Below are 23,135 nucleotides of genomic sequence, written 5' to 3' on the forward strand. Positions count from 1 at the left end.
ACAAATGGATGAGAATGTTGAAAACTAGCCTTGCATGTAATTGGAAAAAAAGTAAGAAGGTTTAAAAAAAAGTGAATGCAGAGGTTGACTATTATGGGTAGAAAAGATATGGGATGGGACAGCTAGGTGGCGTAGTGGATAAAGCACCAGCCTTGGAGTCAGGAGTACCTAGGTTCAAATCCGGCCTCAGACACTTAATAATTACCTAGCTGTGTGGCCTTGGGCAAGCCATTTAACCCCATCTGCCTTGCAAAAAAAACCTAAAAAAAAAAACAAACGAAAAGATATGGGATGAACGTTTGAGGGGCTGGAAGATTAAAGTAAGGGTTTTTTTTTTAATAGAAAAGAGATCTTGGCAGACATGTAGGCAGTAGAGTTCATAGCAGCTAGTACCTAGGGATATTGAAGGGTAGCAAAAGGGAGGGAATGATAGGTATGGAGATGAGGGAAATCTAGCTAAAGAAGGAAGTTAGATGAGAGGATTGGTCCTAGTGAGGAAAAGAGCCACCTCTTCATTGACTAGAATAACAAAAGAGAGAATTGGGTGGGGGGGGATGATGAATGTAGAATATGTCAAATATAGGGTGTTAAAATACAGAATATGAAAGAAGAAATTTGTCCTGTCATTAAGAAAAAACTTTTTTTTCAGTAATTAATTAATTAGGCAGGTCCTCTGCTTTGAGGATGGGGGAGAGGTCTCATGGGAAGGCTTGATGAGAAAAGAAAGGTTTGTCTCTCTGTAGAGAATACTATAGGGAATAAATTAGGGAAGAGTAAAAGGATTGTCCTGTGACATTGAGAGTAGAGAACATACATTTGCAGTAGTCTCAGCCAACCAAAGTTGTTTAGCTTTGTCATATGTATAGGAGTGGAGAAGGTAGATAGTGGGCTGTGAGTTGGCAAGGGACAAGCCCCAAACCAGAGATATTTTAGTTCATGAGTCATGATTATAACCTAATGGGGCAAATTCATTCAAGTGAAAAATTTAATCTTACTCTTGACAACTTAAAATGACCTCTTAAGTCACTCTTAGTCCCCATCCTCAGATCTTTGTCATATACTTATTGACTAAATATTGACTGATCAACCGATCAGGGGAGCTCTCTTATTAACCTGAGAAGATGCAAGTCTTTGGGGCTTTTGATTACATACTATAGAGAGCATGATACTGCTCCTTAGAGGCTCCTGGAGAATAGGTCTTAATGTTTATGGATAAATTGGTTGGTTCTGATGTCTGCAGTACAGAAAGTATATGTGTGTGGACTGTTCCTTTGTTCTGGCCTATTAAAAAGTCTTCTTTCAGAGACTCAGGTCTCTCTTCCCTTTGAGGGCATGATCATGTTCCTGAGGGGAAGGGGAAGGGTATAATGTTTGCCTTGTGACAGAAGCATATGAGAGATGCAGATGCTCAGCTCAAACCATCAGAGTGAAGAATTCACAGCCTCCATATTCCCAGAGAGGTACTTGCTTTGGAAAGGTAGTGGAGTAGCCTCTCAGTCCATGCAGCTGTGGAGAGGGGAACCACATGTCCGGGTGACAAGAGTAGCTGAATTCTAACCTGATGAAGGAGGTTCAAGAGTTCCTTATTTCAATCACCCGAGACAAAGCAGTGCTGAGTGCCAGTCTCTTAGAAAATGATTATATAGGGGCGGCTAGGCCACGTAGTGGATAAAGCACTGGCCCTGGAGTCAGGAGTACTTGGGTTCAAATCTGGTCTCAGACCCTTAATAATTACCTAGCTGTGTGGCCTTGGGCAAGCTACTTAACCCCATTTGCCTTGCAAAAACCTAAAAAAAAAAGAAAATGATTATATGACCCTTGATGCTATAGACATATCAGGGTGGTGTAAATTGTGATCAAGAGGCTTGGATTTTGCTATACATTATTTCTTTAAGTAATTTGGACAGTAGAAGAATTGGGAAGAAGAGAGTTACTTGTCTAGTTCCTGAATGTTTCCTTTCCAAAAGGAGTCTGAGTCTTTTAATGTAATGCCACAAGAATGTATGAGTTCATGGGATTTAAAGTTGTCTAAGTGTTACCATCTAGCAACCCTAGGATGAATCCTTCCAGAAAATTCAACACACCAGTTATACCTGGATGTCCATAAAAGGAAAAAAGGAATTCAATAGAAAATCTCAGGGGTTGTACAGAAGCAAAGCTTTGTTTCCCACATGCACAATTGTCCATTCTATGATGCCTTAAAAACTTTGGGGAAATGAGATCTCACCAAAGAGATAGAGGAATTGTATTGACATGGTGCTCCTGTGAGTCTTTTTATGTGAATCTGGATTTTTTGTGTGGTGGAATAAAGGTTGTCCTAAATCTGATAGAGATTTCACATTGCCTCATTGAGAACTTGCATGGGAAAGGTGGACTCTGTTACCTACACCTAAGGAGATTCAAACATGAACCAAAGAGAATGGTCTGAGGGCAGTCCCAGAGAATAAACTTAATCTACATAAAACAAGCAAATAAAAATTAGAACATGAGGTGCTACAGGTCCATTAGAATATCCATTTTTATGAACTTGTGCAAGTCCTTAAGCCCACTGTCTTGCAAACCCCACCCCCCCAAAAAAAAGAAAGAAAAAGAAAAAAAAGAATATCCATTTTTAATGCAGGTTGTTCCAGCTGATTCAATGCTGATGATTAAGTTTCTGCTTCTGTTTTATGTACTTTAATCCTATTGCTCATTTAGCAAAGCAATAACACAGCTTTTAAAAAATTAATCATAAAGTAAAGCATCTGTTTTGTATAAAGGGATCATGCTTGACAACTGCAGGATATTTGTAACAAGCCCTGATACTGCTTTTTTTTTCCTCCTTTATTTTTATGAACTAAACAGCAAAGGAATGAACTAGAAAGTGACATCTTTTCTCTTTACTTCCAAAATGGACTTAAAAGGTAAAAGAAAACTCTGAATAAGATATAGCTTTAAAGTGAATTGCTAGGCAGCACAGTTCCATGGCTAAAGAATTGTCTTTAAAGTAAGGAGGACCCGAGTTCAAGTCTCAACTCCCCTTTGACATATGTTGGCTGAAATATGTAGGCCATTTGCCTCAGCTCTCTAGGCAAGGTTCTAAGACATAAGGCGCAGACAAGAGGGCAGACCAACATTGGCAGAATAAATATCTTCTTTCCCATGGAATCTCAGGTCCATACTCCTTAAACTTAATTAGTTTTCATGTGTCTTTGTATTTTATGATTCTTATTAAAACATTCTAATTTCTCTTTAAATTCAAAGTATTTTAAATTGATAGGACTATTGCTTCCTCCAAACCTTGGAATAGTATTTACTTTTTCCAGGGGAACTTTTGTCAAGTCTATAGAACTTTGGTAAAGGAAATCCTAATTCTAAAAAAATAAACTCTGAAAACAAAAATCCAGAGTGTATTTGTGTCTACACACACACACACACACACACACACACACACACACATACATACATAAAATATGTACCTCTGTGTTTATCTGTGTATGTTTGTATAAAGTTCTTATGTGTGTATGTACACATATATAAAGGATCCAAGGTAGAAACTTGGCAGCTGATGCTGTGGAAATGGTGCCCAGGGGATGAAGGCACTAGGAAGTGTCCAGATGGAGGAACATCCCCCACAATCTTGGAGATATCAAAGCTTTGGTCACATACTCCTTAGTGATGGGTGCTATAAATAACCCTGTAGGAATTCTTGATTCTTTCATTCTTGTAGTGACCAGTCTTACATGCTTGCTTCTGGCTTACTCTCCAGTGAACTACTTGGAACACTGTCAGCTTGGCTGTTATTCATCTTGGTGTACTCTCATCAACTGATTTGATATATATATATACATATACATATATATATATATACACACATATATATGTATATATATACATACATACATACATATTATACATATAATATTTATGCTTTACAACATATGTGTATATACTTTATATGCACATGAATATATATGTGCCTATGTATACATGAACAGTTTATATAGTGGCTTAGTCTCCCTTCCCTTATGTAGATGATCTTTAATATCCAATCTAGGATTGAAGGAAATCTTGGCAAGGTTCCCTGAAAGAGGGTGAAATCCTTTATGGAACTACCTAGTCTATTTCTAGTAAAAGGTCAAGAAGATCAGTTCCTTTAGAAACTTTGGAAACAGAATTCATGGTGCTGGTAAGTGCCTTGCTCATAGTAGGAATTTAAGAAATGTTTATTGATTGATCCTTTGGTACCTGATATCAACATCTGGCACAATGAGTCTCAGAAGGTTTCCTGGAATGTCTGAATTTCATTGGAACAACCAGAGATCTTTATTGACTTTCCCTCCCATCCCCCACCCCAGATGCCCTCATATAGATGCTACCACTGATTCATCATCATTAAGAAACACAAATCATGCTGCAGAAAGAATATTGCAGATTTCATCAGAAGACAGGGGATCAAATCCCATCTGTTTTACTTAACCAGTTATGGAACCTTAGGCAAATCATTTCATCTTTTTTGGCCTCAGTTTCCTCACCTGTACAATCAAGGGGCAGAGTTCAATGCTTTCTAGTATCCTTGGTAGCTCTAAATCAATGGTCATGCTTTTCCCATAGAGGTGGTACTTTGTGTCCATCCCTCTTTTTGTGCTTTAACACTGTTCTAATACCCATTGACTAAGAAAGTAGGATACCAAAGTTTGGCTTACAGTCAGTTACCATTAAACAGAGAGAAGGAAACTGGCTCAACCAGCAAGTCCCAATCAGGGTCATGCCTTAGACTTTCTGGGTAGTCTTATAACATGTGAGATAATGAATGACAAATACTGTTTAAAAAAGTCAGAAGCATTTCTGGAGCAGCACAACATCATTTCTATCTTGGCAGCTGAATAATCCTTTTTAGGTAATAGATTTCTTGCTAAAGCAGGACATTTTTCATATTGCTATTTGGGATCTCCATTACTAGCTTCATTAGTATTCATAGAAATGTCTATGTTAAATCTTTTTGTTCATCTCCTGACTAGATCAAAATAGAAAATGCTACCAGTCACAGCAAGTGCAGGTAACTTTCCACTTAATTAGAATTATAGTGTAGGCAGTCTTATGAGGTGTGTTTGAGGTTTGCTATTACCTGACAAGGTTTGTTTTCAGTCTGAAATCTCAGTAACAGTCCCTTAGAGACAATTCTTTTTAATTGGAAACTGAACTTTAAAGCAAGTCACTGACTTTCATTTTGGCACAGTCTTAAGTTAAAATCATCAATTTCTACTTTGATCATCACTGAGACTAGCCCTTTGGTTTTACAGATGAGAAAACTGAGGCTTACAAAGATTACATAATTGGTTAAGTAAGGGATTTGATTCCAGGATCTCTGATTATATGTCCAATATTTTTTTTTAGTTTTTTTTTGCAAGGCTTAAGGGTTAAGTGGCTTGCCCAAGGCCACACAACTAGATAATTATTAAATGTCTGAGACCGGATTTGAACTCAGGTCCTCTTGACTCCAAGGCCAGTGCTCTATCCATTGTGCCACCTAGCCGCCCCTGTCCAATATTCTTTTGGCAGCTTGATATGTAAGTTCTCAAATTTTTTGACCTTAGGGCCTTTTTATATTCTTAAAAATTATTGGTGGGGCAGTTAGGTGGTTCAGTGGATAGAGCAACAACCCTGGAGTCAGGAGGACCTGAGTTCAAATATGACATTAGAAACTTGATACTGGCTATGTCAGACCTTGGACAAGTCATTTAACCCCATTGCTCAATAAAAATTTACAAACATAAACAAACAAATAAATGAATGAATGACCAAATAAAATTGTTGTTGTTCAGTTATTTCTGACTCTTTATGATCCTATTTGGAGTTTTCTTGACAGAGAGCCTGGAATGGTGTGCTCTTTCCCTCTCTAGCTCATTTTACAGATGCAGAAATGGAGGCAAACAGCATTAAACGGCTTATTCATGGTCACATAGCTAATAAGTGTCTTTGACTAGAATGGAATTCAGGAAGATGAGTTTTTCCACTTCTAGGTAGGCAATACCAGCCTCTGTACTACTGAGTGGTCCTGAAAGAGCTTTTGTTTGTATAGGTTATAGCTTTCTATCATATTAGAATGTTTAAATACTAGTAGTATTATGAAAATAGTTTTGACCTCATAATTCCCCTGAAAGGGTCTGTGGGACTCAGACATTCCCAGATTACTTTGATTACCATTCATATATAATCTAATCCCTTCATTTTACAGATGAGAAAACAGACCCAGAGAGGTCAGATCACTTGACCAAGCTACACAGGCAACAAAAATAAGTAAGAAATCACTTTTTCAACAGAAAGATGGGGAAATATAACTAGAATACTTTTACACCATCCATAAGCTTCCTACTTTACAAATATCTTGGGAGTTAATACATGCCTTTCTGTCTTTTGCATTTTAGAATCACTTAGCGTCTTTCAAGGCTCAACTCCAGAACCACCTCCCATGGAAAACTTTTTCTGATTCTCCTGAGAGGTTCAGTGATAGTCACAGAGCTTTTGTGTATCAAAGGCAGGACCTGGGTCTTTCTGAATTTAAGGTTGATTCTCTATCCATTATGTCCCACTGCCTATAGGTCAATGGAAGCCCCTATCCAGAAGAAAGTTCCTAGAAGGAAGGGATCATTTGTTTTATTTTGTCTCCCTGGGACCTCACAAAGTATTTGTCCATAGTAGGCTCTTAACCGACACTTACTGTACTGAAATAAGTTGAATATAAATGGACCTTGCAACACACAATTGCTCAAGTTTATCCCACATTGCTCTTGGGAACTCTTGAAGATAGCACTGAGTCTGGATTTAGACAATCTATGTTCAAATCCTGTGCAACTCTGGGAAAGTCATTTCAGTGGCCCATGTGCCTTACTTAGTTCATTTAGATATAAAATCAGATGGTTACACTGGATGATCTCAAAGGTCCCTTCCAAATACATCTGCATGCTTTTGTGAATCCCAGGGCCAGTATTTAGAGCAAGGATTTTTAAACTTGAGTCTATAGACCCCCTAAAGCTTTATTAGATTTTAGGAGGATCTTTGAACTTGAACTAGGAAAAATTATGTCTTTAGATGTACTAATTAGTATCCTTTCTAATGTATAGCACATGGTAAAATGCTCAATTGACCCACTGACTAATCTGTAATTTATTGTATCCATTATCCATTTGATTCTGAGAAGGGGGACCAAGAGGACCATGATTAAAAAAAAAAAAAAGATCAAGAACTGGTTTCCAGCAGACTGTTTTTGATAAAACCTAATTCTGGGGGCAGCTAGGTGGCAGAGGATAAAGCACCGGCCTTGGAGTCAGGAGTATCTGGGTTCAAATACGGTCTCAGACACTTAATAATTACCTAGCTGTGTGGCCTTGGGCAAGCCACTTAACCCCATTTGCCTTGCAAAAAACCTAAAACAAACAAACAAAAAACTGATTCCATAGGAAACACTGTAATAGAACTTGGATCACAGATATTTGTCTCTATATACTCTAGCTTTCAGTCAAGGAGAACCAAATAGGACTCTGTGGTCTCCTTTAGTACTCTTCAATGTCTTACTTCTGTGCCTTGGGAAAACCATAGTTGGAGATATGGAGAGAAGAAATTCATTCATTTGTGGCACTGGCCTTGAAGTCAGAAGTCAGAAAGACTTGAGTTCAAATCCAACCACAGATACTAACTAGTTATAACACCCTAGGAAAGTCACTTAATCCTATTTACCTCAGATTCCTCATCTGTAAAATTAACTAGAGAAGGAAATGGCAAAACATTGCTTTATCATTGCCAAGAAAACCCCAAATGGGGTCACAAAGAGTTGTACTTGAGCGAAACAGCCAAGCAATAACAAAAGCTCAAAGGCAGCCTCCTCCTTGTACTGAAGTGGCCCCAGGAAGGACTTGGTTAAGTAATTTCAAAGTTGGGACAACCCAAATCTTGCCAAGGAACCTACTGGTGGTTGCTCCATTAAAAGCAAAATTGCTACAGTGAGGAAGTTACATAGGTTATACTTAGCTTATATGGCATGTAAGGGGGCTGTGCAACCAACCAGTCCTAAGGATTTCTCCTCCTGAATAAATAAATGAAAATGCATTTTGCAAATAATTACTGTATGCTGGGCACTGTGCTGGAGGTAAAAATTGAAAATGTGAGCCATACTATTAAGTAACACATGCTCTGTCTATTTGGAGGAGATAATAAATATTCATCTGGTGAGAAAATTTTAAAAATGCATTCAAATTATTCTTCAGATGAAAAAGTTTAGAACTTACTGCTCTAAGGAATTATTTGTCTTACTGGATCATAGATTCAGTTGCTTTTATTAGAATCTGTGGAAGTGATGGAATCGATAACTTGGTACCTTTGCTTTTTGGATTTGACACCTCAGTGTTCTGAGTATCTCTATGGAGGAGAGATCTGATTAGTTAGGGGACTCGAGGAAGGAAGTACTGGTCTACTGTCTTTGGTTGTTACTATTTAAATTTTCAGAAATGCTTAGTTTCATTATTTGTCAGGAGAATTTCATATTTGTTAGTCTTAATAGTAGAATCATGTGCCCTTGATCTCAAACCTCTATATGGAGAATTAATTTACTTTCGGAGTAAAGTCATGATTAAGTTATACATCTCTGTGAGAATGGAGTGTTGTTTATGGAGGGGTAGGAGAAAGAGGCAATTATTTCTCCGAAGGAGAAATTTCTTTAGGCTACATTTTAATTTTTTCTCAGTGAGAGGCAGAAAGCATAGTGGCTCGACAGCTGGGCTTGAAGTCAGGAAGCTCTATGTTCCTCTTGCGTCTAACAAACATAGTCTGAATAACTGGGCAAATCTTTAACCTCTTAGTGCTCTAGGTCAAAGATGTCAAACCGTTTTTACTTGACTGCACTCTAGAATACAGCAGGAACTCGGTTAAAATGTAACTGAGAAATATTTAACAAAATAAACATAGGGCATAAATAATGTTAACGTGGTTTTCAAAACAGTAAATGGCAGAAAGGATCTTTATGAAAGGTTTAGTGGCTTTGTTTCTGTCTGAGTTTAAAATCATTGCTCTAGTAAACTTCTGAGAGTTTACTTAAGTTTTAGAGGTGTCATCCATCAGTGGTGGAGGGAGCTTCCTTACCTGGAAATTCTGGTACCAGGGTACTAACTGTGATGAAACAATTCATTTCTAAGAACACCTCTTGGTCTATCTCTTATTAAGAAGGGGATTACAGCCAATTAGGAGAACAAGAAATAGTTTACCTGTCAGTTCTTTGGAAAAGGGAGTAATTTGTGACCAAAGAAAAGATAGAGAACATTATAAAAAAACAAACTGAATAATTTTGATTACATTAAAAACAACTGCAACCAAGTCTAAAAGAAATGTAATCAATTGGGAAACAATTTTTACAACTAGTGTTTCTGACAAAAGGACTTGTTTCTAAAATATATAGAGAACTGAGTCAATTGTATTAAAAAAAATAAGTCATTTCCCAATTGATCAAAGGATATGGAAAAGCTATTCTAAGATGAAGAAATCAAAGTTATCTATAGTCATATGAAAAATTGCTCTAAATCAATATTGATTACAGAAATGCAAATTAAAGCATCTCTGAGGTATTATCTCACACCTCTCAGATTGGCCAATATTAATAGAAAGGTAAATGGTCAATATTGGAGGAGATATGGGAAAACTGGGACCTAATACATTCATTATTGGTGGAATTGTGAACTGATCTAACCTTTCTGGAGAGCAATTTGGAATTATACTCAAAGGGTAATAAAAATATGCATACCCTTTGGCTCAGCAATACCACTACTAGGTCTATATCCTGAAAAGATCATGAAAAAGGGTAAAAATCCTACATGTACAAATAACATTCATAACAGCTCTATTTGTGGTGGCAAAGAATTGGAAACAGAGGGGATCGCCATCAATTGAGGAACTGTGGTATATGTATGTGATGAAACATTATTGTTCTATAAGAAATCACAAGGGACAGGATTTCAGAAAAACCTGAAAATATTTACATGAACTGATGCTGAGTGAAATGAGCAGAACCAGAAGAACATTGTACACATCAGCAACTTGGGATTATAATCAACCATGATGGATTTGTTCATTTCAGCAGCACAATAATCAAAGATAATTTTAAAAGACTTGTGATGGAAAATACCATCCATAGCTAGAGAAGGAACTGTGGAATTTAAAAGAAGACCAAAGCCTATTATCTTCAATTTTTAAAAGTTGTCTTATATATTGTCATTTTTTCCATTTGGATCTGATTCTTCTCTCACAACATGTTCAATATTGATCTATGTTTATTAATGTGGTCATATAGAGCCTTATGTCAGATTGCTTTCTGTTGGGGGAGGGGAGCAGAAGGAGGGAGAAAACTGTAAAACTCAAAACCTTGCACAAAAAAAAAGATTGGTTAAAAACTATTATTGCATGTAGTTGGAAAAAGAAACAAAATCTTTATTTTTAAAAAAGAAGGGCATTATATCGAATCTAAGCTCTGAAGTTTATCTCAAGGACTGATAAACTTGTGTTAAGCCGTTTTTTAGTCACGTCCAAATATTTGTGATCTGGGTTGGAGGTCCCCTTAACAAAGATACTGCAGTAGTTTTCTGTTTCCTTCTCCATCTCATTTTACAGAGGAGGAAACTGAGGTAAACACGGTTAACTTGCCGAGGGTAACACATCTTTTAAGTGTCTGAGGTCAGATTTGAACTCAGGAAGATGAGTTTTCCTGACTCTAGACCAGTGCTCTATCCACTGCAATAACTAGCTGCCCCAAACCTGTACTATAGTTTAAATTACACATAAGTTCAATACATTAACCTGAATGCTGATTATTTAGTTCTATGTTGTTTTCTCTACAATTTTATTTTATACTAAGTTTGGATGATGAAGAATCTATTTACTATGCTTCCAAAAATGTCTATTTTGGAGGGACTACTTAGGGCTGTGTTTTTAATTCTACAATTTAAGAAAAATGACAGCCAAATAAAACGAGAATAAATAAAACTATGATTACTGACTATTTAGAAGAAAAGAAAAAGCTTGATGTTTTCAAGCCCTGAACAGCTTCAAATGGCAAGAAAACACCCTCTAATCATCAAGCATTTATCTGGCACAAACTGACCATGTGTGCACAATAATCAAGTCGTTGCTTTCATAGAATACTCCAAAAGGGAGAGAATGTCTTTCCAGACTCTACAGCATTATTATGACCTGGAGAATGAGTGTTTCCTCAGTTCCTAGGTCATTCATTGAGAGCAGCTGACTGGAAAATTCAGCAGCTGCAAGTGCTTAAATTCAGCTTTGATTGTCTGGCCATGTGGGCAATTAGGTTGGCCTGTTATTGGGCAAGACTTTTGTGTGCCTTTGTGACCAGTCAGAGTCTAGAACCTTCTGGGATGACAACAGCTGCTGCAGGGACTCTAAAAAGACCCCAGACTCTCATACACAAAGATATAAACCCAGCTCTGGGGGTCTGGGACAGATCCTCCCAAGCCTGGTTTGCACCTACCCTGGACAGTCTGTATTTATGCATTTATTGGCTTACAATCAGACTTATTTATTATTCAGTCAGCATTCAGTGTGACTAATAGTCATTATGGAGAGCAGAGTAAGTTTTAAGTTCCCAATTATTTCATTCAAAGGTGGCTTTTTTAAAACTGGAAAAGTAGAAAGTGCACATAGCAAACCTGGACGAGTTTCTGCCACAATGGGGCCAGCAATATCAGAGGGTTTCCCAACTCCTGCTTGGTTTAAGGCTCGGACCCGGAACACATAACTGACACCTTCCTTGAGGTTTTGGACCTGGGAAAAAAAGCAAGAAGAGAAGTAATATAAAATTTCATGTCATTTTGAATACTATTTTCTACATCTCTAGTAGTGATTCCAATTGTTTGTTTTTTGTCCAATTGTCATTTGACTATTGATGTTTCTCTTACTGACCACTACCCCCTTCCTCTTTCCAGGGGGACTTCTCTCCCCCATCCTCCACACACACTTGAGATTGTAGAGAGTTAGACTTGAGAAAGTCTAAGTTTACATCTAGACTTAGACATTTTCTAGTTGTGTGGCCTTGAGCAAGTCATTTATCTCCTCTCAGCCTCAGTAATCTGTAAAATGAGGATAATAATGGCACCTACCTCCTAGGTTTATTGTGAAGATAAAAATGAGAGAATATTTGTAAAGTATATTACAATCCATAAAGCACTAGATAAATGCAAGTTATTATGACTGAATAAAGTCATACAAGTAATGTCACAGGGGTGTGATTAGAACCCAGATGCCCATACTTCATGACAGCACTCCATACACTGTCCCAGGTTGCTTCCTTCTTCCCTGTTATTCAACAAGCAATAGCAGCAATGATGGGCAAATGTCTGCTTCCTCCTTCCTGAGTCATGGAGCCAAGGCACCATGTGGTTGGAGTGGCATTAATAGTGAGTTTTCTTCTTGCTTTTGGAATATTATGTAATTCATTTATAAACTTTTTTCAGCCAGCAAGGGAGAATTTAAAATATAAGTATTCAATATTTCCATTGATTTACAAATTGTTGAATTAAAAGCAAATGTTTCAAAATGAATATGATTTCTCCTCTTTTGACTCACAAGGATAATTGTTCAGCCAGCAGAAGGGAGAAGGGTGGATTAGAGGAGAGAGGAGAGGAAGATTCACTGGTGGACAAAAGAACTAATCTAGGCAGGTGGCAATGAAGAGCCATCCTGAGGCTGTGGCAGAGAGAAGATGAAGATGTTGAAATTAGTGAACTTTTAACTGATTAAATATGAAAGGTCAGATGTAAAAAAGTCAAGAACGGCAAATGTTTCAACAGAATGAATGATGATGCCATAGAAATAAATTTAATGTTTGATAGTAGGGCAGGTTTTAAGGGGAAGCGAGTTGATGAGCTTATTAAGTTTGAGTTGACAGTGAGACACCCAGGTAGGGATCACAGCTTCAGGTCTCTTCCTCTGGGTGCAATGAGATGGTACAATAGATAGAGTACTGGGTCTGGAGTCAGGAAGGCCTAAGTTCAAATCCAGCCTCAATCACTTACTAGTTGTGTGACTCTGGGCAACTCATTTAACTATGTTTGCCTCACTTTCCTCATCTGTACAATGAGCTAGAAAAGAAAACAGCAAACTATTTCACTATCTCTACCAAGAAAACCCCAAAACAAGGTCATGAAGAATTGGATCTGACTCAACAACAACCAATAAGGCAATTCAGGCTTGCAAAAAAAATATAATTTATCATCTCATTTGATGCAAACTACAACCCTGTATCATAGGTACTATTTCTATCATTTCCATTTTACAGATGAGGGCATTGAGACTGAGAGGTTAAGTTATTTGCTGGGACACAGAGCTAATAAGAAGGCGAGGCTGGATGATTTGAATCCAAATCCTCCTGACTTCAGGTCCTGCATTTCAGTCACCATTCTGCTTAGTACTCTATCCACTTTCCCTAAAGATGCTTGATAACTCAATAACAGCAACAAAGAAATCAGATGGTCATGGTTAACTAAGAATGAGGCTTTACAAGTCCAGAGTGGCAGAGGTCAGTCACCATGGTTGAAGCTCATGATACTGTTGAAATGGCAGACCACAAGGTTGAGGCTGGGTATGTAAACAAGGGAAATCAGAGTTGGGGAGGCAGACTTCAAGAGTGGCAACACGAATGTTCAATGATTCTGAGAAGGCTGGAGAGGTGGAAGCATGGGAAGTTGCAGTGAGAATGGTCTTGAAATTCAAGATTTTGGAGATTGTTGCAGTTTAGAGAGAAAGAAAAATCTAATATACCAGTGTGGAGTGGAAGTGCTGTAGAAGAAGAGGTCCTTGGAATGGAGAAGGCTGAGGAATAGGGTGGTTAAGTTGTTAAGGAGGTTTTCCAAGATATGAATCACCAGGGGAATATAAATGATTTGCATGGGGAACAATGAGTGGGCCAGTTTGGTTGGAGAAAAGGGTTTGCATGTAGTTGAGAAGTTTGGAGAGGTTGATGTGGACTAAATCAGGGAATACTTTGAATTCCAAGCTCAAGGTTTTGGAAAATATACTGTAGGCAATGGGAAGTCATTGAAGACAGAGGTATGATGAAAACAGATTGATGTTTTAGGAGACCAATACTAGTAGTTGCACAGAATAGACTAGGTGTGGTGCTTGGAGTTAGGAAGACAAGGATCAAAATCTACCTCTAATATTTATTAGCTAAGTGACTGTGGGCAAACCATTTAGTAATAATAAGTGGCATTTTTATAATACTTAAAATTTTGCAAAGGAAGTTCTTTACTTACACTATCTTATCAGAACCTGTCAACAGCCCTGAGAGGTGGTTACTGTAGCAACAATTATTCCCACTTTATGGATGAATAGAGATTAAGTGACTTGCCCTTGCCTAAGAGCTAACAAGTGCCAGAGGTAAGATCTGATCTCCTTCTCTCTCACTCCAGATCTATAAATCTATCCCTATGTCAAATTGCTTCTTGATTTCTATGAGCCTCAGTTTTGTCATCTGTAAGATGGGAATAATAACAATACTTGGGGAGTCAAGCCATTGTGAGGATCAGATTAGATAATGTATATAAAACATTTTCCCCAACTTTAAAGCACAAAACCATGTTGTATATCTTAAAATTATCTAGTAAGTCTTAAAAAGATTGTAATTGAGGCAATCACAGGCCTTCAGATTTATCTATTCCAGCTGTAATGAGTAAGAAGGTTTAGAAAGGAGACAAAAAAAGAGAAGGAATAAAATCAATTTGGAGACCATGATAGGCAATATGTAATGAAAGACTGGACCAGGGTGATAGTGACAGTAAAAATGGAAAGGAAGGAATATTTGCGAAGTATAGAATGAATACAGAATTCAGATAGTTTGGTGTCTAGCTAAAGGTAAGAGAAGAGGGAAAGGAAAGAGTCAAAGATGACTGAATCTAGAGGTGGGATGACAAGGGGAATGATAACATCAAATGAATGCATTTGTGGAAAGCTGATGTAAGAATAATAACAATATAATTGGAATAATGACAATAAGAACAGACTCTTATAAAATATTTTAAGGTTTGCAACATGATTTACAATTATTGTATCATAACCATGAAGGTCAGATTCTAGAGAAGCATGGAGTGAATTACAAGATCTGATACTGAGCAAAGGGAGCAGAACCAAGAGAACATTCAACACATTAATAACAAAATTGTGAGGTGATCAACCCTGATGGATGTAGCTGCTCTCAGCAGTTCAGAGAGCTACAGCATCTCTATTAGACTAGCTATGCTTTCCCTATCCAAAGGAAGGAAAAAAAAACAAATTAACAAAAAAAAAAAAACCTTACAGAATCTGATGAACACTGCATTCACTTTTTTAAAAAAATTCTCTTATGTGTATTTCTTTCTAAACCCATGGTTTTCTTCTTTTTTTCCCTTTAATCCTAACTCCTCATACTGAAAATGACTAATCCATAAACATGTTTAACAGAAACATATGTACAATATTCACCTGACTGCTGCTGAGAAGAGGGGGGTGGGAAGGGAGGATGGAAGGAAGTTATGTAACTTAAAAATATGCAAATGCATGAGGATGAATGTGGCAAAACTTTCATCACATATATATGAAAAAATAAAATAGCGATTAAAAAACCAAATATTATCTTATTTGATCCTAACAACAACCCTATGAAGTTGGTGTTATTATTATCTCCATTTTACAGACATAGAAATTGAGGCAGAATGAGGGTGTGACTTGCCCAGGGTCACACAGTTAGTCTCTGAGGCTAGATTCGAATTCAGGTCTTCTTTACTACAGTTCCAGTATTCTGTTCACTCAGTCTACCTTTTTTCTAGAAAAAATTTCAGCATTTTGTACCTACAGTTTTAGACTGGCTACATTGTTACATGATCCTTAAAGTGTTTGTGTGTGTGTGTGTGTGTATGTGTTTAATGTGTGTGTCTGCAGCCTTATATCTAGTCATGAAATAACAGACACACCCTTTTATGTTGGAGGTCAATAGAAAGCAAATAACTACTCAGCTCTATAACTATACTCTATATACTTATTTTCTCTTTTGCATATTTCTCTTCCATAATTATTTAGGAGACATTCACTTTTTTCTTTAAAAAAACAAACAAACCAAACAAGGGTAGCTAGGTGGCATAGTGGCTAAAGCACCGGCCTTGGAGTCAGGAGTACCTGGGTTCAAATCTGGTCGCAGACACTTAATAATTACCTAGCTGTGTGGCCTTGGGCAAGCCACTGAACCCTATTTGCCTTGTTAAAAAACTAAACCCCCCCAACCCCCCCAAACAATCCTTTCCCCCCATTCAGTTACTGAATTAGAACTTAATTCTAGTAAGGTGTAAATGTCCAGCAATGATTGGTGAGTTCTAAAGATAAAGAAAGGACTGAAAGGCGGTACAGTAGATGGAGTTCCAGGCCTGAAGAGAGGAAGACTTATCTTTCTGAGTTCAAATCCAGTCTCAGAAACTCACTGGCTGTGTGACCCTGGGCAAGTCACTTAACTCTGCCTCAGTTTTCTCATCTGTAAAATGAGCTGGAGAAGGAAATGGCAACCGATTTAGTATCTTTACAAGAAAACCCCAAAATGGGGTCACAAAGGGTTGGCTACAACTGAACAACAAAGATAAGGAAAAAGGACATACGTCCATGCTTAGAATACTTAATGATATTATAAAACCTCATATATTCAACATGGTGCTTTAAGGTTTACAAAGTACAATACCCTGAGAAAGGGCGTCAGGGAAGAAATCTTTTATATAGCTTCTATACTACACTAGACACTATTTTAAGCACCTTTACAAATATTATCTTGTTTCATCATCACAACAACCCTGCTAGGGAGGTGCTATCATCAGCCCCATTTTATAGTTGAAAAAACTGGGCCAAACAGGAGTGACTTGCCCAGGGACATACAACTAATAAGTGTCTCAAACTTTATTTGAACTTAGATTTTCCTGATTTCAGACTCAATGTTCTACCTACTTCTCTACTTGAGTATCCCATTTCCCTATCATGGAAACAATAGGAAAAAATAGAATTATATAAGGAATTTGTTTTAAAGAAAAATATTCTCAAAAATGTCTATTTGCTTAAGTGAAGATTACCTTTAGCCACATACTTAAAGTTTTAAAAGTAAAATTACATTTTAAATTCAATCTAATTCTTTATTTAGAAGAAATGCAAACAAACTATAGATTTACTTTACCTAGAGCATAACAAAACAGGAAGAACCTGAATATTTCCTTGGTTAAGAAAAACAAACTTAGAATCACCTGACACATCTATACCTGAGGAATTTGTAGCTGATGTACCTTTTGGAGTCAGATTTTTACAGCATGATTGATGAAATGTATATACACACATAAATATATACAGCTTTGCATTTAGTCATGGAATAATAGATATACCCTTTAACTTTGCTGGTCAACAGAATGTCAATAATTACTTTGTTCAACAGTTCTATATATTCTGGTTATTTTCCTCTTTTGCATATTTCTTCTCCATAATTGTTTACAAGACATTCACTTTTTCTCTTTTTTTACTTTGTAAGGCAATGGGGTTAAGTGACTTGTCCAAGGTCACACAGCTAGATAATTATAAAGTGTCTGAGGCTGGATTTGAACTTATATCCCCCTGACTCCAGGGCTGGTGCTCTATCCACTGCACCACTTAGCTACCCCAACTTTGCTTCTTAAGAAACTTTAACCCTAGTTTTTAATAACACTATTTCTAAACCTCTGGTAACCTGTGGTTAAGGGCATTTGAGATGCTTAAATGATTCTATTAATTAAATTATTTGAATAAAATGGGTTAAATTCTGTTTATTAAAAATAATTTACAGAGTTAACTGGTATTCAGAATTCCTTAACTTTTTAACCAATTCTCTAAAAAGAGATTTCTGCAGTTTGTAACTCTAGCAGTAGGCTCAGGGAGACAATTATTCTCTGATAAATTCTATTCAGTTCACTATTATCAGAACAGTATCATCATGTCTCCATATTACTATTATCAAACAATGGACAAACAATTAACAAACAAGTATTTTAAAGTATTTTCTATTTGTCAGAGACTCTCAAATGTGGAGATGAAGAAAGGAAAAAATAGTTTATATTCTCAAAGAATATAATGATAAAATATCTATAAAACGGGATGATACAATAAACTAAAATATGGCAAGAAATAAAAAGGCCATGCCATATTCGATGTAAAGGAATAACTAACTGATGAAAAACTAAATATTAAATGAATCAGGGTTGGTCACAGGCAAAACTGTGAATCAGGCAAAGTTTGTCTTTGGGACTCTATCCCTCTTTTGCTATTGTCATCCTCCTTTGCCTTTTATTTTTTCTCTTTCTTCTCTCATATAAAGTTTACAAAGAACATGCTTCATACTTCCTCCTTGGTAACTATGACAACTCTTCCTAATCTAGATTCTTCCTGATTTTTCTTATTCATTCCCCATAAACACTTTTGAGTCCCATTCTTCAGGGCCTTGAAAGGAAGAAATCAGTTGGCCTTAAAGGCTAGGCAGAAGGGTTTGGACTTGACCCACCAGGTAATAGGGAGTATTCACAAATTTTCCTCCCGCAAATATTCTCTTTTGGGGAAAATATTCTCTCTGGGAAAAAGCTGTGTGGTGAAACTCAAAAATCCTTTCTGAGAACCTCAACTAATAGAGTTTTTATTTTCCTATCTTTTAAAATGAAATTATACTTCATTTAAAATTAATATCATCTTCAGAACTTTTGAGCATTTTGATACTCTAAAAATTATAATACTTATACCTTCAAGTATGTGTTTGTTATTGGCTTCTCATTTATCCCTCGCCATTGATCATCTTTAGCCTTTGTCTCCTTGATGTCAACAAAGAAACCAGTTACAGGAGTGCGACCAGAATAGACTGGGTGCTTCCACTGGAGAACCATGGAGGTTTTCCTGACTTCACTATACTTTAGACCATGAGGTGGTCCTAGAGAAACCAAGAAATAAATGTTATGATACAGAGAAGAAAGATTAAATGTACATAATCTTAAAACCATGTGCTTAAAGATGTAGCTTTACAGGAAAAATTCCTACTTCTAAGTATGATCATTTTGATGTCTCTTCCTGATAAAAAAAATATGATGATATGGATTGTTAAACCCCTTTTTACTGGAGTCATAAAACCAGGACACCAGAAAGTTGTGTCTTGCTCAAGTTCTCATGGTAGGCCTTATATGAGTCCTCTCTCTGGATTAATTTTTCATTCCTTGGCTAGTCGATCTCTTGCCAGAAAAAAAAAATTGAATTTGGTTGTATTGGCTGATCATGTCTTTAATGCAAGCTGAAACTTTCCACAAATATCAAATAATAAGAAGAAAACAATTCTATTAACTGCCACAGGAAGTATAATGGTCTAAAATGGGAAATGTGATTTTATAAGTATCTGCATAGTTACACAAAGGCAAAAGAATATGCTGGGAAAACGATCCTCAGGTTTTGACCTGGTAAATGTGATTACTTCAAAAAAATATACAGTAGGGCATCATTCTCAGAAGAAAATCATCAACTGGACTAGTATTTAGTATGTTTGTCTGGCTACATCCTAATGGGGAAGAAGAGGATCTGAATTCAATGCTAGTTTGAATGCTACAGAACCTTGGTCAAGTTGTTTGACTTCTCTGGGCCTCAGTTTCTTCAAGTATAAAATAAAAGAATATTGGACTAGAATTCTGGATGACCTATTGATATACCTTTGGATTCTTAATTTATGATATCATGAGTCAGGAACCCAGGGATGAATCCTGGCTCTTGTATTCACTAACTCTAAGATCCTAAGCAAGTCACTTAATTCAATTCCATTAGATTCAATAAACATTAAGTGCCATGCTTCCTCATCAGTCAATATTTACAATCTACTTCATTTTTTTATTTTAAGAAAAGTGCTCTGTAAATCTCAAATCCCTGTTTTTAATAAATACTTTTGGAATAATTAGCAAATTATTTCTCTTGTAACAATCAAATTAACCTACAATGATGTGTATTAGCCTTGAAAAGAAGTGCAAATAACAAACCAACCATGCTGTAGTATTTCTTAATTGTTGTGAAAGGGCTCATGTTTCCAGGGCTTTTTGCTATATATAAAGCATATTTCTACCTAGTGAGGAAAGATTATACCAAGATTATTACCCTGGTCTTTTCAAATGAAGAAACAGAGGTTCAGAGGAGTGATGTAATTGGCCTTGAGTCATATGGTTAATCAATGTCAGAGCCAGTCATGACTTCTGATTCAAAGTCCAATGGGATTTCCACACTATGTGGCCTCCAGCATTTTTCTATTCTCAATAATTACAAATATGAGTCATCTTCACACACACACACACACACACACACACACACACACACACACAAACACACCCCATTGCCTCTGCTCCCTGTATTTGTCACCATTGAAGAAGCAGAAAATTGAAATGATAATATGGTATTGGAGAAAAATACCAGCCATAGACTGAGAAGACTTGGTTCTAGACTAGAGTCTGTAACTAAGTAACTCTCTTTTAAGTTTCTTAATTTATAAAATGAGAAGTTGCCTTCTCTGAGATGCCTTCCAGAGAAAAGAATCTGTTCTCTATGACTTCTTTGCCATGCTGCACCAAGTTAAAAATGGATTAAGAGGGAGCAGGGAGATTTTCTTTCTCCCCTATGTTAAATTTAGTTTTTTTATTCTTTTTTCCTCAGTTACACGTAAAAACAATTTCCCCCATGTTAAATTGAGTATTTTATTCTTATTTTCCCGAGTTACACGTAAAAACAATTTTTAACATTCCTTCTTAAAACTTTGAGTTCCAAATTCTCTCTTTTCCTACCCCCACATTACATTGAGAAGGTTAGTAATTCAATATAGTTATACATGTGTATTCAAGCAAATAATTTCCATAATAGACATTTTCTCTCCTATATTAAAGTATTCGCACTACTGCCTTTATGATCTATTCTCCTTATCCCTTTGTCTATATGAGTGCTAGGATTTTCCTGGTTTTTTTTTAAATTAAAAAAATTTTAAAAGATTTTTCCCCCACCCATTCTTTAACTCTCTTCAGGGATTTGAAGTACTTGGTGACAAAATCACTGTTATGTAATTAGCAAACAAATTCTTAAGTTCAAAGTCATCTCCATGCACAACAAGAACCTCCCACTGAAAGTCATAGTAGGAGGCAACTTCAGAACTATAACTGATGATAAAGAAAGGACAATGAAAGGTGAGTATGTTCTTGTGCTTCCTGAGTGTATATGATTGGAAGTTGACTTCCCCTTGAGTTTCTTTTGTACCATTTTATTTACTCTGCTTAAATTAATGATAAAATATTGAGCCAGGTCACAAATGCACTCCTGGATACTAGATTAGATGCATTTATAGAGGAACCCAATAATGTAAAGAATCTTAAACATTTTTTTTTTTTTACCTGGAACGGCAATGGTCCATTCCTCACATTTAAAGGATGCACTAGCTTGAGAGGGTGTACCCACTCCAGCGATGTTCACTGCAGCCACTTGGAATTGATAGACCATATTTTCTTTCAAGTTGCTTATCTGCAAGAATGGAAAATGATAGGTTTCAAGGTTTGTTTTTTTTTAATTTTGTTTGGAATGTGCATACCCTTTGACCCAGCAATACCTCTATTGGGTCTATACCCTGAAGAGATGAGGAAAAAGGATAAAAACATTATTTGTACAAAAATATTTATAGCAGCCCTGTTTGTGGTGGCAAAGAATTGGAAATCCAGTAAATGTCCTTCAGGTGGGGAATGGCTTAGCAAACTGTGGTATATGCATGTCATGGAACACTATTGTTCTATTAGAAACCTGGAGGGACGGGATTTCAGGGAAACCTGGAGGGATTTGCATGAGCTGATGCTGAGTAAGATGAGCAGAACCAGAAAAACATTGTACACCCTAACAGCAACATGGGAGTGATGTTCAACCTTGAAGGACTTGCTCATTCCATCAGTGCAACAATCGGGAACAATTTTGGGCTGTCTGCAAAGGAGAGTGCCATCTGTATCCAGATAAGAAACTGTGGAGTTTGAACAAAGTGCAAGGACTATTCCCTTTAATTTAGAAAAAAAAACCAGATAGCTTATTGTCTGATCTTGTTACCTCTTAGACTTCTCTTTAGGGATATGATTTCTCTCTCATCATACCCAATTTGGAACAAGGTACAACATGGAAACAAAGTAAAGACTGACAGAGTGCTTTCTGTGGGGGGGACGGGGAGGGAAGCAAGATTGAGGGAAAAATGTAAAACTCAAATAATATCTTTAATAAAAATAAATTAAAAAAATAAATTCCATCTCAGACAAAAAAAATTTTGTTTGGAATACAAAAGCTTACAAAAAGATGAATGTTGAAAACTATATGTATAATTGGAGAAATGAAATCAAAATGCTTGTCAAAAAGCCTTCCTTTTGTTTGTTTATTGGGATAAAAAAAACTATGCAATTCTAGTCAGATCACTTAATTTCTCCGAGCCTCAGTTGCATCAACTGTAAAATAGGAGTAATAAGAATACCTCCCTGCCAAGGTGAGGATCAAATGAGGTGATACAGGTCAAGTGCTTTGTCAATTTTTAAGGGTTATATAAATATGAAATTTGATGTTGATGCTGATGATGCTATCTATCAAGCTGCTTCTTATTACTCGATTCTTACTTAAGACTAACAGGAGCTAATATTTATATAGCACCTACCAGTGCTAAGCACTGTGCTAAGGGTTTTACAAATATCTCATTTAATACTCATAATAACTCTATAAAGTGGCTGCTATTACAATTCCCACTTTACAATTGAAGAAATTGTGGCAGACAGAGGATAAATAATTTGCCCAGGGTCACACAGGTAAAGTGTCTGAGGATAGGTTTGAATTGGTTTCAAGTCATCATTCTAACCAAAGAGCTACCTAGGTGCAGGCCATGGTCTCTGGGGTTGTTGAAAACATAAGATAATGTTTGAGAAGGCCCTTTGGATTTGACTGAGGTCAAATCCAACCTCAGAGACTTAATAATTGCCTAGTTGTATGATCTTGGGCAAGTCACTCTTAACCCCATTGTTTTAAATAAATAAAACATGAAAAAAAAGAAAAATTAC

The 23,135-nt window shown here is 36.6% G+C and overlaps 1 protein-coding gene across 2 annotated transcripts in view; it reads right to left on the reverse strand.

The window, feature by feature from the left end:
* Positions 1–23,135, reverse strand: part of MYOM1 (myomesin 1) — a 171,374-nt gene that overhangs the window by 42,533 nt on the left and 105,706 nt on the right. For both annotated transcript variants that reach the window (XM_074202601.1, XM_074202602.1), the window contains 3 exons: positions 21,456–21,582; positions 18,798–18,982; positions 11,688–11,802 (listed from right to left, as the gene is read on the reverse strand). In XM_074202601.1, coding sequence (XP_074058702.1) covers positions 11,688–11,802; positions 18,798–18,982; positions 21,456–21,582 — 427 coding nt within the window. The remainder of the gene's footprint in view (positions 1–11,687; positions 11,803–18,797; positions 18,983–21,455; positions 21,583–23,135) is intronic.

The sequence above is a fragment of the Macrotis lagotis genome, chromosome X (genome assembly GCF_037893015.1).
Source record: "Macrotis lagotis isolate mMagLag1 chromosome X, bilby.v1.9.chrom.fasta, whole genome shotgun sequence".
NCBI lineage: Eukaryota > Metazoa > Chordata > Mammalia > Peramelemorphia > Peramelidae > Macrotis > Macrotis lagotis.